This window comes from Lytechinus variegatus, chromosome 8 (genome assembly GCF_018143015.1).
Source record: "Lytechinus variegatus isolate NC3 chromosome 8, Lvar_3.0, whole genome shotgun sequence".
In the NCBI taxonomy this organism is placed as follows: Eukaryota; Metazoa; Echinodermata; class Echinoidea; order Temnopleuroida; family Toxopneustidae; genus Lytechinus; species Lytechinus variegatus.
In genome coordinates, this window is record NC_054747.1 from 33,650,011 (window position 1) to 33,667,908 (window position 17,898).

Sequence of the window (17,898 nt, forward strand, 5' to 3'; positions counted from 1 at the left end):
AAAATGTTGATTTGAATAAAAAGAGAAAAATCCAACAAGCATAACAATGAAAATTTCATCAAAATCGGATGTAAAATAAGAAAGCTATGATATTTCAAAGTTTCGCTTAATTTCACAAAATAGTTATATACACATCCTGGTCTGTATGCAAATGAGGAGACTGATTACGTCACACACTCACTATTTCTTTTGCATTATATTGTTATGAAATATGAAATATCCCAATTTTCTTCCCGTTGTCCTTTGAAACAAAAATTGACCTTTACCTTAGCTGCAAGATTGTTGAAGAACGAAGTAGTCTAAATGAGCTAGAAGAGCGTAGAGAGATGAGGCCATGGATTGTTTTATACGACAGAAGGATAACTTTGAAAATGATGCACTGGCGTATTTGAGGCCAATGAAGTGATTTCTGTGCAACATGTTCAGATTTTATTGAAAGATTAACAAGCCTCGAAGCAGTATTTTCAATTCTTTGGAGTGGGCGTAAATGTGAGAGTGGATACCAGAAAGAGCAGAAGTGTAGTAATGAAGGTAAGGAAAAGCATGGGTAAGGTTATCAGCCATGTCAGCTGTGGGTTAGTCGAGTAGCTTCCTCATTTTTCCAATGTTAAAAAATGACAGACTTACAAATATTCGTAACATGCTTATAAATGTAAGGTTCTTGTCCAGTTGTGGACCGTGACCCGGAGGAGACAAAGCATTGTAGGGGCACTGTATTGTTTGTGAACAATGTTTTGTCTCCTCGGAGTCACGGTCCGCCATTGTTCTCGTCAATTGTAACGCCAAGATCCCATACCAATTCACTCCGGATCAAAGGAAATTTGACGGGTATTGCCAATACATTTACTCTGTTCTTGAATCCTCCGTACATCATTGAGGGAAACTCCCTATTGACTTTGTGCATGTGTGTGTGTGTGTTTGAGATTTTTCAGACGTATATCAATCAGATATGATTATTTACCTCTGGGACCGACCTTTAACGTCACCATCCGAAAGACGTGACCAGGGCTCGAACCTCTGCATCAATTTGTAACTTCCCCACATAGCTTGGATTGCAGGCGCACGCCACAACGCCCAATTTGCTGACGATAATGCTGTCAAAACTTCCTGATAAAGATTATCGCATTTGCTACGGAGGCACACTCTACAACGCATCGAATCCTTTGAAAATGCAAGTCAAATCACAATAGAGAGCTGACAGGCTTGTGTCGAAAAGTTGGTAGACCGGGACAGCAGATCATCCGAAGATTTGCACCGGATGAACAATTGCAAATATTTCGTATAGAGTCAAGAGATTCCGATGCTGTGCTAGTACACCAACTTTCAAGCCTCTCAGCTCTCAATTGTGATTTGACTTGCATTTTCAAGGATATTTGTGCTTTGTAGAGAGTTTCTTCGTAGTGAAATGCGACAAGTCTGGACTAAAGCATCACATTGGAATTTCTGACAGTCACCTAAAGCAGATTCTACGATCCCCTGAACCATATATACAAGACTTGCAATTTTCAATTTGGCCGACAGTGCCACGGTGTAACCCAGGGCTTGGTTCTGTCACCACTCCTCTTCAATGTCCCATGAAAAACCTTTTTTATAACATTTTCATATAGCATTTTTATGTTTAGTAGAAAATATCTTTGAAAATCCCATACCCTTAGTATTTTTAATGGTTCTAAAGAAGTTGCCAGGAAAGCAACAACTAAGCATTTAGATGTCATTTTTAAATCATCTCAAATGATCTTGACCATACAAATTATCATACCATGGGATAATCTCATAACATTTTTTCCTAGCAAGGAAATTTTCTATTTTCACCAGTAAAGCTTAAGTTAAACCTACTAAATAGCATACAAGAAGACATTGCAATGCATAAACATTATGAACGAGAATTTCACTCGACATATATGAGAGGATGTTGCATTGAAAGGATCTTTGTTTGAGAGGCACCACCAACAAAAAATATATATCACTAGTAAAATCAAAGCTCTTCAAATCTTATTTTAATTCAACTCCACTAAGAAAGGGTAGCTTCAGTGGATAATAATACTAATAATAATATAGAGTAAAGCGCCAAATCCACATTGATTATGTGCTCAAGGTGCTAAAATATACTTTGTATATTATTATTACCCCGGCTGTAGCAGAGCGACCATAAAAGCATTCAAAGAATAAATGCTACCGGATACACATTCACCTCACCTGGGTCGAGTGCAGCACAATGTGGATAGATTTCTTGCCGATGGAAATTACGCCATAGTTGGGATTCGAACCATGACCCTCTGTTTCAAAGTCAGAAGACTAATCCACTGGGCCACATCGCTCCACATAATATGGATGGTTTTTCTTTTGATTGTTTTTGGGGGCGATCGCTGATCAACTAGAAGCCCACCACTCCTCTCGTCTCCTCTGCATCCCTTGGCTACCTACACCGCTGTATCCGACTTTACGAAACTTTCATCAGCCCCTATTGGCAATTAACCCCATAACAAGCAAGAATTTGCATGGGTCCTCTCTCTGTGAAGGGAAATGCTGTACAAAGGACCAATCCGAAGAGAATGGAAAGTAGTACTCCGATTATACACGTACGACAGCCTTGACAGACATTTAACCCAGACGAGAGGTATCAGTGACTAAGACATTGATATAATAATATTACAAAATGTAAACTTTATTATAGATATAAAAGATAAAAGCGAGCGTGTGAAATCTAATTAAGATTAAATGTCAATTTGGACCCCTGGATTGCTTGGTGAAAAGGGGTTATTAAGTCGCGATTGCCAGTGAATGATCAAACGACCGGCACATTTTTTATTCCTAATGAGGTCAAAGCCTAAAACAAAAGGGACCCCATCTTTCCAACTCTTTTTCAGGACGCAGGTGTGTGCCAGTATCTGTTGATGTTGAGAGTGACCCATGTAATTTATTGGTTCTGTCAAAATGACGTAAGGATTGGGGGTCTTTGGGTTCATGCCCCCCCCAAAAAAAAAATCATAAAAAAGAGAAATAGAAAGAAAAGGATATAGATATGATATAATTTCCTGAATGGTATGTCAAAATCTATCGCAAAATAAGTTTTTCATACGAAATTATCAACAGATTTGGCTCATTACGCTACACAATGGCTGACAATGTATCCCCTACACAAATACATAAATCACCAGTACTACTTCTACATAGCCTGTATGCGTAAAGACCTTTCACAATTGGTGGTGCGACTGCTTACAACCGCTGCGATTATTTGCAACACATTGTGACCAAATGATCGCAAACGATCGAAAGAGCAATTATTGTGAAAGCTTCTTTTAGCATACCCTCACCCACTCATACACTCAATCTCTGTAGTTCAGACTGGCTCATTGCATTGATAGGTCAACATATTAAGTTCACTATCTTATGAATTGCGAGGGCGGAATTAGCCAAAGATTATGAGGGGCGCCACACTGCATTCCTTAACTGGAAAAGAAAGTGACCTTATCATACTGACAGTCAAATTTTGGGATATATTTTTGCATAATATTCATGAAAATAATTGAGTTGCATATTGTCTTTTTTTCTCCTTGTCTGTTTCTTTGTTAAAATATATTTTCCTCTCTTTCTCGTTAAGTTTTTATGGAGTAACGTTAACCCCCCCCCCCCCCCACCCATACGCCAGTTGTACCTGCCCAATCACCAATTAAAAAGCACTATACTCCTGTAGAAAAGTTGTCAACGAATGAACATTTTGAATCAAATCAGAAGTCAAGAAAATTCTAGGATGCAATGAATTTTACTGAAGTATTTTTTGTATGTATATTTTGATGCGAATGTTGAATAAAGGAGGTGAACATAGTATTAAAAAGACTAAAAAAAATAAGTTTTGTGAAGAGAAACAACAACCTCCGCCCCACCCCTCATCCCCAACCCCATCAAACCCTTGCTTTTGCTGCTGGGTGGGTTGGGCTATCCATGGATCTATTACAAATACATTGGCTATCCGAGCTCTGCAAATACTGTCACGACGTATGATATGGGGCCCGTAACACAAAGCTTAGCATTGATCGTAGAACATTTGTCTACGATTGATTGCATTGACTACAATGTACAATCAATCGTAAAAATCAAGCGTACGATTAATCTCTAAGCTTTGTGTTACGTGGCGATGGTCACTAAAGCGTATATTAAATTTTCTTGCAGCGAAGTCATACCAGCACATTTCGATCTTGGTGTCGATGAGGTCGAGCGTTAGTCAGTCTTACGTCATAATAGTGCTTTCTCAATTATGGATGATTAATAGAGGATAATTAATTACAATATGAATGATGATAAAGTCAAAACTGTGTGCTGAATAGGTTGAGCTGTCGGAAAACTCTTCGGATCGACTTACTCAATTGAGGTTCAACCGGAATATTCTGAGAGTTTTCCAAGTGTTCGTGGAAGTTCCTGGGACCGAGTACAAATTTTCGATCATGCCAGAACTTTTCGAAGTTTTATTGACAGGGGGGAAATTCCGAACGGTTTTCGTGGTGTGTCCTTGGTGATTTCCCACTGCATTCTTAACATTTATGCTGCATTGTAATCTTGGACAGCATTGGAGGAGTATTTGAAACAATCTGCATACTGAGCATGCAAACCATACTGACAACCAACTTTATATAAAACCCAGACAGATGCTTTCATCATATGTTAAGAATATAGGCCGGCACAACGAGGGGTGAATCTGCAGGGGTAGCATCAGATAAATTCTTGTGACGGTGAATTTCATTTTCAATACATTGTCCAAATGTTTAGAAACTGCTACTGTGAGCATGGATATAGAATTCAAATAAGCGCGTAACGCTGATCTGAAGGCCATAGACAGTAGAGACAACTAAACAGTCAGTAGGCCCATAGTTATCATCAAGTTGTCAGATTGATCGTAAGTAAAATGGCAGAAAACTTTGAAAATGAAATTAAAAGCGACGCCATTCTTGAAGAAGATGACAACACAGAACGCTTAGGGGAAGCTAAAGGCGGAGAAGACGACACTGAAGAAGCGCATGTATCAGTATCGATGGTGACGAAATGGATGATAATATGTTTCTTCCTTCTCGTCATGTTGGCATACCTGTTCGCCGGAGCGCTTGTCTTCCGCGCCCTCGAGCGTCCCGCAGCATTGAAGGCTTCGAAGAACTTCCATGGCGCTCTCCGACGGCTTTCATCCGAAAACGAATGCATGGAGGATGGTGACGTTGCCGATTTGATGATGATCGTAACACGAGCCATAGGTGAAGGAGGCTACTCGACTGGTCAGCCTTACGCCTTTCGTCTGAGCGAGGGAACGATCAATGACACCTACTACACACACCCTTGGAGCACGTCACAAACCTACTTCTTTGTAATCACAGTTGTGACTACGATAGGTAAGTTCTTGGTGGAAGTATGGATGAATAGATCGGTGTCATCCGGGCTACTTTCGATTCAAAGTGAAAAAAACTATTTTCTTTTATAAGAGTGGAACATGTTGGGAAAGATATGCTACACTGGAAAGAGGGTATAGGCCAAGATAGAAGAGAGGATTGGGTATTAATCGATATCCTATAGATGGTTCCTCGGTTATACCTGGGAAGCGGTTCATGAACATTTTTGTCTGACAATGTTGAGATCTGACAACTTTTCTTGATTATGATTGGCTGAGAAGCGCTGTTACTATCGTAAATGTCGGATAAAACAGAACCTGTCAGGTTAAACGTCCAGCAAGCTCTTTCATAAAACGCCCCCCCCCCCCACTAGTTAGAGCAAGTTTATCAATCGTTGGTCATAGGGCTCCCTTTCAAAGCAGACCAACTTGGCTTGAACGGGACAACACTATTTTGTAAGAATACGGGACAACACTTTTTGTTAGAAAACATGAATTGGTAAATGATAAACTGTTCATGAAATTATGGTAAATTTTTGAGCAGGGGAATCATACACAAAGCAGTGAAATAGTGTTGTGGAGCGTTGTGGCCCAGTGGATTAGTCTTCGGACTTGGAAACAGAGGGTTGTGGGTTCGAATCCCAGCCATGGCGTAATTTCTTTCAGCAAGAAACTGATCCATAGTGTGCTGCACTCAACCAAGGTGAGGTTTATGGGTACCGGTAGGAAGTAATTCCTTAAAAAGCTGTGTGCGCTATATGAACGCCTAGCATAGCCGGGTAATATAGGAGCGCCTTGAGCAACAAGGTGGATATGTGCGCAATATAAATACCCTATATTATTATTATATTAAATACTCCTTCATAGATCATTATGAAGACTTGTGGAGAACTAGGCGTTTTTTATGAGGTTCGTCAACACAGTGTTTCACGTCAAGAATGTATTTTTTCTTCAAAATGATGGCCTCCTTGACTTTGACCTTGAAGTTCGCGTCCCCTTTTGGCACCTGTGTGGCGTTGACTTATTTTTTGTAAAAGAATGTCGTTTTATAGCAAAAGCGTATAATGTAAATCGAATTGATTACAAATAAATGAAATTTCCACCTTTCAGATTTTCTGTCATTATTTCATTCAGCAACATTTGAATGGATGTCATATCGCCCAGATATACTCCATAATTGACATTCCTCTGCAGAAAAAATGGGATGTGGACACTCAGTATCATGTATGAAGTGAAATGCCACAGCTGTGTCGGTTAAGCTGTACTTAGATATCAAGTGGGTGCAATATGAGTGTTGGTCAGACATGGCCAGGAGCATGAGTAATTCGAAGCCACCATATATGAGATTCAATTTTAAACTTCTTTAAGCATAGTTACCCTTGACAATCTTACATCGTGTGAACCTAGCCCAAAAGGTTTATTCATGCACATTATTATGGTCTACTATTAATTTGTCCAGGATTCGGCTATGCGTCCCCGCGCACAGGACTCGGTGAGATCTTCTGCGTTTTCTACGCTTTGGCGGGTATCCTACTCACTGGAAGTATCGTGTTCCTGGTCGGTCAAATGCTCCAGGATCTATGCCTCACCAGGTTCACCGCCAGCCGGCAGAAATGCCTCAGGTGTTGTACGAAGGTCGGAGCTGGCTTTGCTAACTTAACTTTGGCCTATCTTTTAGTGCTCCTCATGGTCGTGCCACCAGGCATCATCTACTTCTACACACAAGAAGACTGGGACTTTGTCGATAGTCTTTATTACGTAGTGCAGGCTACGACCACTGTTGGATTCGGAGACCTAGAGGCAGTCTTTGAAGGAGTTTCTATCGTCAAGCTTTATATCATAAGAGTAAGTAATAGGGATCAAAGCTCATTTGTGAAGGTTAAGGTAAGTTTTCTCTCATCGACCTACGACCGGATTCAAAAACGGTTCCATGACATTTGCTCGGACGACAATATAGTTCCGCTGTTATTTCCACACAATAATGGAATGACCAACTTCAACCACATACCATATCCCAAACCTTACCCTAAACCCAACATAAAAGTTAAAACCAGGCGCGTAGCCAGGAGGCGGTGCAAGAAATCCACCCCCCCCCCCCAAAAAAAAAAAAGGGGGGGGAGAGAAGGGAGGCATTTTTCCTTTTTCTTTCTCAAAAGAATTAGTTCCTAAACGAAACTATTTCACTCTCGCTCTTATTTTTTTTGTTTCCGCACGAAAATGACTTATTGGAGTTTGTTTTGTTTCCCTCACCGTTCTCTTCTCCTGTTTTTCACCTCGGCTATAGATTGTTTCTAGCCAATTTAAGTGCAAATGAATATATATATTAGGGCATGGAATTAGAGTAAGTTGGCCTATATGAAGTGGGGTTTTTTTTTTCAAATTGATCACGCAACATTTCCGCATTTCTGGTCGGAACGGCCCTGGGAAGGTAAAATCTTTATATCAATTTCCCATATAGACCACTTCGCCCGCTTTTCATCTCATTACCAAACTAACATAATTTGAGTGAAACGGGTTCCTCATTTAAAAAGAGGAAGGTATGAAATTCGTGTCGTTTTAAATAAAAAACTACAATATTTCTATCAAATTGTATGGAACTATACATGTCATTTCCCTCCACGTTTATCTCCTGTCTTGTTTAGCGCCCTCATTTTGAAATTTGAATGACACGTTTCTTAACCAATTAAAATGTTTTTCATTTCTTTTCGCGCCGAGAAATTATTATTTCAATTTCCTCCATTTTATCGCTTTTTTGTGCGCTCTCAATCACTTTTGATAACAAGGTTGAAATCACATTAACAAACTTTGATAGCACGACCTCATTTCCTCAACTGCCGAACTCTCCAGATTGCTAGCCCATAATGCAACATTCTGAGCAAAGTGCACTGCAAAAACTCCGGTGTTGATTTAACACCAGCCCGGAATCTATATATATATCCACACCAGAGCAGTATTGAAACAACACCAGTTTGGAATCAAACCGATGCTATATTTTATATTAAATGGTGTTATATCAGGTGTTAGAATAATACCAACATCGGTGTTGTTTAACACTTCACTGGTGTAGACATATACAGATTCCGGCCTGGTGTTAAATCAACACCGGAGTTTTTGCAGTGTGATCTTGTTAAAAAGGCCCATTTCAATGATAATATGCTATTCACCAATCGATAAGTTCATATCATTGTGTTATCATGTAGAACAATAAGTACTTCTCTCTCCAAAGAATTAATTTTCTCAAACAGATATATACTTGATTATCATAATTATTATAATTTATCATATTTATTATAATGGTTATTCACAAGGTGCAATTATTAGTGAATCATAGGCCAACATCATCATTTCATCCCCTGTTGCACCTACAAATGTAATAACGCCCATTTGTGGCCGTTATTTTGTGGGTAAAGGCATGGTCACACCGCCCGAGCGTTGTTGGAGCGGTCGTGGAGCGGTATATAGGGAAAGAGAGCCGAATTTCGCTCACAAAATTAGGGGGAAAATCGAAAACATAAATCGAAAACAAAAAATAAACAATGGAAATCGAAAATGGTGAACGGTAGCGAGCGGTGGTGATTTTTTCTCTCCGCTCCAACAACGCTCGGGCGGTGTGACCATGCCTTTAAGTGTTATTACATTTGTGGGCGTTGTTACATTTGTGGGCGATTATTACATTTGTGGGTGTAACACCCCCCCCCCCCTTTCCCTTAAATGAAAATAATTATTTCCCTTTGACTGACTAGGCGTTGTGTTTTATTTTGTTATAGACCATTGTCTTCGCCAACCTCTTTGTGTGTCTTGCTGTTGTGTCAACATTCATCGACAGCTTCCGAGACATTCAGAAGCTTGGCTTCGTGACGATTTCATCTCGCATTTCGCGATACACCGAAAAAATCTCTGCGAGACATCTGGACGAGAAAACTGGAAGCAACGTCGAACTTGACACACTAGAGGTGAAGGGATGTTCTTTTACTAACGGTAATGACCAACTAGGAGAAAGTTAATCATGCTCAAAATTGCATCTTTAGTTCCCTTCATCAACATATTGTCCGATTATTTATGTGATCTTACAACTTCCTTTGATTTTAATTGTCTAGAAAGTGCTGTCACCATTGTAACTGTGGGATAAAACAGACTTTTTCTGATACAACGTCCTACAGGTTCTTTCTACATGTTCATGATAATAATTCTCTTCAGGTCATCAGGTCATTATGTTTCATCGGATTGCATCAGGAGAGGTTCCGGGATTGGAGGTGGTAGATAGGACTTGTAATCATCTTTTTTTTCAATGTTAACAGTGATTAAAAGGGTTCTCTTCCGAACTTTTCTAGGCAAGCATGCAAGGGGGTCACACCCAACAAAGACATGGAATGGATTCAAAAGATTATCTATCGACAAAGTAAAAAATGTCTCTGTGCTCTTCCGTAAAGAGGCGATTTGACTATAAAAAAGGGAGCTCCCAAATCCAATTGATTTTGATTGAGGGGAAGAAAGGAAATGTGATTCAGAAATACAAATAGAACTGAACATGCTTAAACCAATGAAGTCAATGCAAGGCTACTTTTGGGTTCTCATAAACATAATCTTATAATACCACAAAACTTAATCGATTTTTAAAATTGATAGTAATAATAATAACTAGTGTGTAATAATTCCCCAAGTAAAGATGAAATTGAATTTAGGAAATATTACATTTCTTTGGGGTTTTTGTCTCGCCCGTATAGCGAAACGTACAGGCGCTGCTTTTACCGGCGGCGGCGTCGTCAACATCAAATTTTAATAGACTGAGAAAGTTATGAAATATATATGGACCTAGTTCATGAAACCTGTACATAGGGTTAATCAAGTGTTACCAAATAGCCTGCCTGAGTTTCAGATCACATAACCAAGGTCAAGGGTCATTAGGGTCAATGAACGTTGGTCGTGTAGGTGGTATTTTGTTGAATTATCCTCATAACTCTGAAAGTGTATGAATCTAGTTCATGAAAGGTCATTTAAGGTCAATGAACTTTAGCCATGTTTGAGGTTATTGATGAATTGCCATCATAACTTTGGAAGTTCACGGATATAGTTTATGAAATGTGGACATAGGGGTTATCAAGTATCACTGACAACTCTTAGGTCACATGATCAAGGTCAAATAGAATTTATGGTAAATGAACGTAGTATCGTGAATGATGTTTCTGACGATAATTATTTTACAGTTTTCAAAGTTAGCACTACTGCTATATACTGAAACGCGTAATGCAGGCGAGACTGACAGAGACATTCCTCTGGTTTACAAAGAGGAATAATGTGGTACACGGGAATGTTGACTTTGATATAGGCCACGAGTAACAATTCTATGTAGAAAATGTGTATAGATGATATTTAATTGATTTTTTTCCTTTGGTTGTAATGATAAATAAATCAATTTTATTACATTATCAACAATATTTATGTGTCCTGACTGCATTATTGTAGCTTTACTCGTTTTCTCATTACGTTCATTGGTGTGTTCCAATATACATGGACAGATTATAGAAATCGAAGGCACAGCCATTTTCTGAACCTGATTAAGAAATATTATTTAGTAATTATGAGGAAGACTCACTCAAACACAGGAAACAGAAGGAATATTTTCTAAAATACATACAGTTTGGTTATGCATTTCTCAATTTTTGAAGGCAGCTTTATTTTTGGTAACCCCCCCCCCCCTGTGCATCTATACTGTATAGGTCTTTGTGCGCCTTGAAACGTATATGATGGCGGATACACAATGTTTTTCCTATTTTTGTTAACAATTCCGTTGCCCGTCAAAATAACCCTGCTGGAAAGAACACAGTGTACGACAGTGTGTTCATAGTCGACTCTGTGAAGACGTGATTCACAATGTTAAAACGCTCCAATTTAACAGTGTGAAGATGATTTCACATTGTGGACACCTCCACAGTGTGGTTTAGTGTTCACATAGTGATGTTTGATTTCACAGTGCGAATTTACTCGTTCACAATGTGAAGATGTGATTCACAATGTTTAAACGCTCCAATTTAACAGTGTGAAGATGATTTCATATTGTGGACACCTCCACAGTGTGGTTTACCACAGAGTGTTCACATAGTGATGTTTGATTTCACAGTGCGAATTTACTCGTTCACAATGTGAAGATGTGATTCACAATGTTTAAACGCTCCAATTTAACAGTGTGAAGATGATTTCATATTGTGGACACCTCCACAGTGTGGTTTACCACAGAGTGTTCACATAGTGATGTTTGATTTCACAGTGCGAATTTACTCGTTCACAATGTGAAGATGTGATTCACAATGTTAAAACGCTCCAATTTAACAGTGTGAAGATGATTTCATATTGTGGACACCTCCACAGTGTGGTTTAGTGTTCACATAGTGATGTTTGATTTCACAGTGCGAATTTACTCGTTCACAATGTGAAGATGTGATTCACAATGTTAAAACGCTCCAATTTAACAGTGTGAAGATGATTTCATATTGTGGACACCTCCACAGTGTGGTTTACCACAGAGTGTTCACATAGTGATGTTTGATTTCACAGTGCGAATTTACTCGTTCACAATGTGAAGATGTGATTCACAATGTTAAAACGCTCCAATTTAACAGTGTGAAGATGATTTCATATTGTGGACACCTCCACAGTGTGGTTTAGTGTTCACATAGTGATGTTTGATTTCACAGTGCGAATTTATTCGTTCACAATGTGAAGATGTGATTCACAATGTTAAAACGCTCCAATTTAACAGTGTGAAGATGATTTCATATTGTGGACACCTCCACAGTGTGGTTTAGTGTTCACATAGTGATGTTTGATTTCACAGTGCGAATTTACTCGTTCACAATGTGAAGATGTGATTCACAATGTTAAAACGCTCCAATTTAACAGTGTGAAGATGATTTCATATTGTGGACACCTCCACAGTGTGGTTTAGTGTTCACATAGTGATGTTTGATTTCACAGTGCGAATTTATTCGTTCACAATGTGAAGATGTGATTCACAATGTTAAAACGCTCCAATTTAACAGTGTGAAGATGATTTCATATTGTGGACACCTCCACAGTGTGGTTTACCACAGAGTGTTCACATAGTGATGTTTGATTTCACAGTGCGAATTTACTCGTTCACAATGTGAAGATGTGATTCACAATGTTAAAACGCTCCAATTTAACAGTGTGAAGATGATTTCATATTGTGGACACCTCCACAGTGTGGTTTAGTGTTCACATAGTGATGTTTGATTTCACAGTGCGAATTTATTCGTTCACAATGTGAAGATGTGATTCACAATGTTAAAACGCTCCAATTTAACAGTGTGAAGATGATTTCATATTGTGGACACCTCCACAGTGTGGTTTAGTGTTCACATAGTGATGTTTGATTTCACAGTTCGAATTTACTCGTTCACAATGTGAAGATGTGATTCACAATGTTTAAACGCTCCAATTTAACAGTGTGAAGATGATTTCATATTGTGGACACCTCCACAGTGTGGTTTACCACAGAGTGTTCACATAGTGATGTTTGATTTCACAGTGTGAATTTACTCGTTCACAATGTTAAGATGTGATTCACAATGTTAAAACGCTCTAATTTAACAGTGTGAAGATGATTTCACACTGTGGGACACTGTGTTCTTTCCGGCAGATGTTTAAACATCTGCGTATTTTTGTCTTGTTTATATAAATTCCCTTTTCAAGTTACGAATGGGTTGAAATTTAATGATAGCTTGGTAAAATTCACTTCATTGATTTCTAAATGATGAAGGGCTACAAGGACTATTCATTTTTTCAATTAAACATCATTAATCATAAAATGAGACCGCTGTGTGTGCCAAACTTCAATTTTAAAGACTGAAAATGCCACATTTCAAATCTAACCTCTAAAAAATCAAACGACCATTAAAGGACAAGTCCACCCCAACAAAAACTTGATTTGAATAAAAAGAGAAAAAAATCCAACAAGAATAACACTGAAAATTTCCTCAAAATCGGATGTAAAATAAGAAAGTTATGGCATTTTACAGTTTCGCTTCATTTCACAAAACAGTTATATGCACATCTCGGTCGGTATGTAAATGAGGAACTAATGACATCACTCACTCACTATTTATCTTGTATTTTATTATATGAAATATTTTGATTTTCTCGTCATTGTCATGTGAAATAAACCTGAACACGTGGAATTCCATTATTTTAACATTTGTGTTTCAGGCAAGGAGGTCCTAATCGTCAAATTCATAAAAATTGAAATATTGTATAATTCAAACAATAAAAACAAAAGAAATAGTGAGTGACATCATGTACTCTCTCATTTGGATGTAACTGGCTCGTTCATATAACTATTTTGTTAAAAATAAGCGAAATTTTGAAATGTCATAACTTTCTCATTTTACATCCGATTTTGATGAAATCTTCAGCATTGTATATTTTTAAGACTGAAATACTTAATTAATCAAAAAACATGTAAATATAAAATTATAAAACTTCACTGCATACTGCTGCAGTGACATGGCTCCTTTATCTGCTTAATTATAGGCAGTTACCAATCCAAAGCTAAACGAAAACGACTTTACATAAATTTTGAAACAAATTATTCACAAGTATCAAAATAAATAAAAGAGCTGGCGCTTTTAACACAACTGACTTGAGCGAAAATATGAAAACAAGTTATAAAAAAATCATTGTGGATAAACACTAAATTAATATCATTTTAAGAATGAAAAACTAAATTAATCAAAAACATGTAAATATAAAATTATAAACCTTCACTGCACACTGCTGCAGTGACATATACTTGTCTGATTTTTCTCTATTGATTCAAATCAACATTTTGCTGAGGTGGACTTGACCTTTAAAGTTTGTAGTGTTGGAATGTTAGATGATATTTTTCAGTATAAAATACATTAATGACCCATTTAGTGGAGCTTTGGATGTGCTTTAATCTCGATTTACATTAAAAAAGTGGACTGAAAGTAGGCCTAATTGCCCTTCGGTTACTAAGAGGTGACAAACCTAAGACGAAAACGAAGGTGGTGGTAGAAGGGATTGGAAAGAGGTAATTATTGTCCATGAGGTGGAGGTGGCGTGGATGGTCGAGTGGTCTTAACCTCCTGACTACACAAATAGAGTCTTAGATTCGATTCACGGCCAGGAACTTTGCCCTTACGCAAGGCATTTTTTTTCTCCAAGACTCTTATCCATCAAATTAGGCCTAAATAAGAGAGCAAATAAATGAGGGATTCAACATGGAGTTTGTAGAAAGTTTTTTTTATTATTTAAGTTCGACTAAGGATCTTGACTGCACGATAATTGCCGGATTCGATTCCCGGCCGGGTATATATACGTATGTCCTTGAGCAAAGCATTTTTTATATATCGGGTTTAAAAAAAGAGAGATTCAACGTGGAGTTCAGGGAAAGGGCTAAAAAATATCGCAAGATATGATGATGGAATAGTTCTTTATACTAAAATCAGAACTTTGTGATATTTTTAGAAATAAAAAAGAAATATAATATTCCATTTTACTTTCTTTATTTTCTCCTTCATTTTTCTTTCTTTCCTTTTTTCAATCTTGGAATTTTTGGGAGGTCTCTTGCCCCCTTTCGAGCTCCCAACCCAATCTGTACGCCAGTGTTTTTTATCATACTGTAATTCAAATTGATTACAATGACAGAGATTAATGCCAATGTGTGCCCAAATCATGTTTGTAATAACTTAATGGCGACAACAGAGGGAGACATTTAGACTAGCTATCAAGCAGCTACTTTTCCCATTCACACACGGTGCATAATTTGTATGACGTTGTATTTTGCTGGTGAATGTGATATCTAAGCAAAAAAAAAGATACATTTCTTTCAAATCAAAGGGTGCTCCAGATGAAAGTAATATGATATGAACCGATGGGTTAAATTAGAAAAAACACAGAAAATAATGTAATCAAACAAACAAAAGTTTTAATGGAGAAGTAATACATGCTTCTGCAAAATATGATTAAAATGCGAAGGCATAAAATTCAGGGGCCGCGGAAGCGAGGGGGCTGGGTGGCTTCAGCCCCCCCCCCCCACCTTTTTTTCCAAAACCGTGTACAAAAACAAAAAAAAGAATGACAACTTTTATGATTGTGATTTTTTCCATAGTCAGCCCCGCCCCCCCCCCCCCCCCCCACACACACACTTTGAAAACCGTTCCGCGGCCCCTGAAATTAATGTGAATAGGGTACAGTAAAATAAATTTCTTTTTAAATCCCGGATTAGGTATACAAAACTAACAAATAGGCGCTATGTACTCCAATACAAAAGAGAATACAGTCACATAGTTGTAACACTTGAAAATTATATATAGTGAGGAAATTTGGGGGACATGACATCATTAGCCCAACTCTTGCATATTCAAGAGGGTGTGTATAATTATTTTCAAAACATATTGCTTGATTGAAATTATATCACTTTGTTACTATCACATTTTAATTTTAACAATTCAGCATTTTGCTTCATGAATTTTCATGAATTTTTGACTAGATAATATTCATTTTCAGCCTGGGGTATACCATGTAATGTCTTTATTTAAATATGCTGCAATCCCTAATATGAGATTTTTTTATAGAAGGATTAATATTCATAATACATCGATAGCTCGTTCATTAAAATAGCGCTAGGTGACGTAATTATTTGGCATCGTTTTTCCAAGACAGTGATTATTGTTTTGATAGGAAAGGGGCGGCGATATTCATTATTTGCAATCGTGCTAAACGAGCGACTGGAAAATGTATATATAAATATTTTTCTAATTTTATCGAAAAATTGGCGTGCAAAATGGTCACACCCCCTAGATATCAACAGACTGAATAAAATTATGAAAAAATAAATAAATACAATTAAGTAGCCAAATGAATGAAAAGAAAAAAGAAAATAATTGGGTGAGCATCGATCCTTTGAGGGAATCCAGTCTTGTAGCCGTTTGAGCTTAACAGAGTTTTAAATATAGATAAATCAATCAATAAATCGATAAAATGAAGTCTACCGAATCCTATCCGTAACCAGGGTTTCACTTAAGCAGTTCGATCTCTTCCCTTTCTAATTCTTTTACTCCGTTTTGTTTTCCTTTAAAAATATAGGCCGGTTCGATTGAACTGCTGAACACCCCTGGCTGCGTTCAATTGCTAATATTGATCTATTTCAAATAGACTTTGAACTTCCGCTGACTGACAGCGAATCCCACGCTTGCCCAGTCTCGGCCCAGTACACACCCCCAAATAACAACCAATCAGAGATCGCGAAACAGAGAGGCAGAACCGAAGGCCACAGCATTTCCCAAGTTTGTTTCCCTTCGCGTACGTAAATAATGTCGCTTCGTGGCATCACACAGTCGGAGAGTGAACCAGCTCGGACACCCTATAGCGTCCAAAAAGTTTCACGACGAAAAAAAAAAGGATATATGCAAGAAAAGTGAGAGAAATAGGGTGGAATATGGCATAAAAGGCCTATTCTCAAAATCGATCACAAAATTGGATTTTCATGTACATGTATTTTCCACGCTCGTTTCGCCATTTCGCAGATTTATATAGTCCCCCATATCTGACCCCTTCATTTTGGGGGCTCATTACGCTACTGAACCACCCCCAACACACACACACCCTCGCACACGTAAACACATAAGCACAATGTATATTCTACAGAGGGGGAATTCCCTCGTGACTTGGGATTAGACCTTTCTTTCTTATTCTGTTCTTTTCTCTTTTGCATCATATCGAAGCAGGGGCGGTGGAACGTATTTTCGTTTGGGGGCAAAGCCAACAAAGGACACTTCTGTACCAGAAATTGGCATCGGATTTTGGTGCAAATGGATGTTTTTACCATCAGATTATCATCTGCGTGAAGTAGGCCTAGTTGTGTATTTTGTAGTAATCTAAAGTTGTGAAACTCGCTTTTTGGTTAATATGACGCTCATTATACTATTGAAAGGGCTCCCTCGCAAGACGTTGCGAGCGCGATTCGCAAGCTCAAACTTTTGGACATTTCATTTAAAAAGACAAGAAAATTAAATATTCCATGGAGTTTTTGTTATCATGAAGAAGTTAAGTAAAGAATTGACGCGAGCGCGAACCGCGAGCTGAAATTTTCAATATACTGACCAGAAAAGGGACCTGATAAGGACTGCTTCTAACGACCAAATAATAGGATACACATGAAGTTAACCAATCGAATAATGCCAGCGCGAAGCGCGAGCTGAAAATTTGTAATATTCCAACCTGAAAACTGGACATCCTAAAAACTTTTTTTGTAACCAAGAACAAAATTAGTACCTTATTAAACAATAACTGATGCGAGCGGAAACGTGTACCCAAAATTTATGATATTCTAACGTAAAAAATGACATTCTAAGCATTTTCTTAACCAAGGAAAGAATGTGTACCTTACTAAGCAATGATGAGAGCGCGAAGCGAGTTCAAAAAATACATCATTTCTAAAAAATTAATTACATTTCGAAAAGGGGCACACTTCATTTTGAAAAAAGGCA

General features: G+C 38.0%; 1 protein-coding gene across 1 annotated transcript; it reads left to right on the forward strand.

The window, feature by feature from the left end:
• Positions 1-4,248: 4,248 nt before the first annotated feature.
• On the forward strand, positions 4,249-9,585 carry LOC121420829 (potassium channel subfamily K member 2-like). Its single transcript, XM_041615458.1, has 3 exons — positions 4,249-5,375; positions 6,831-7,216; positions 9,139-9,585. Exons 1-3 carry the CDS (start codon positions 4,901-4,903, stop codon positions 9,373-9,375), a joined length of 1,098 nt encoding a protein of 365 aa, XP_041471392.1. The 5' UTR covers positions 4,249-4,900; the 3' UTR covers positions 9,376-9,585.
• The last annotated feature ends 8,313 nt before the right edge of the window (positions 9,586-17,898 follow it).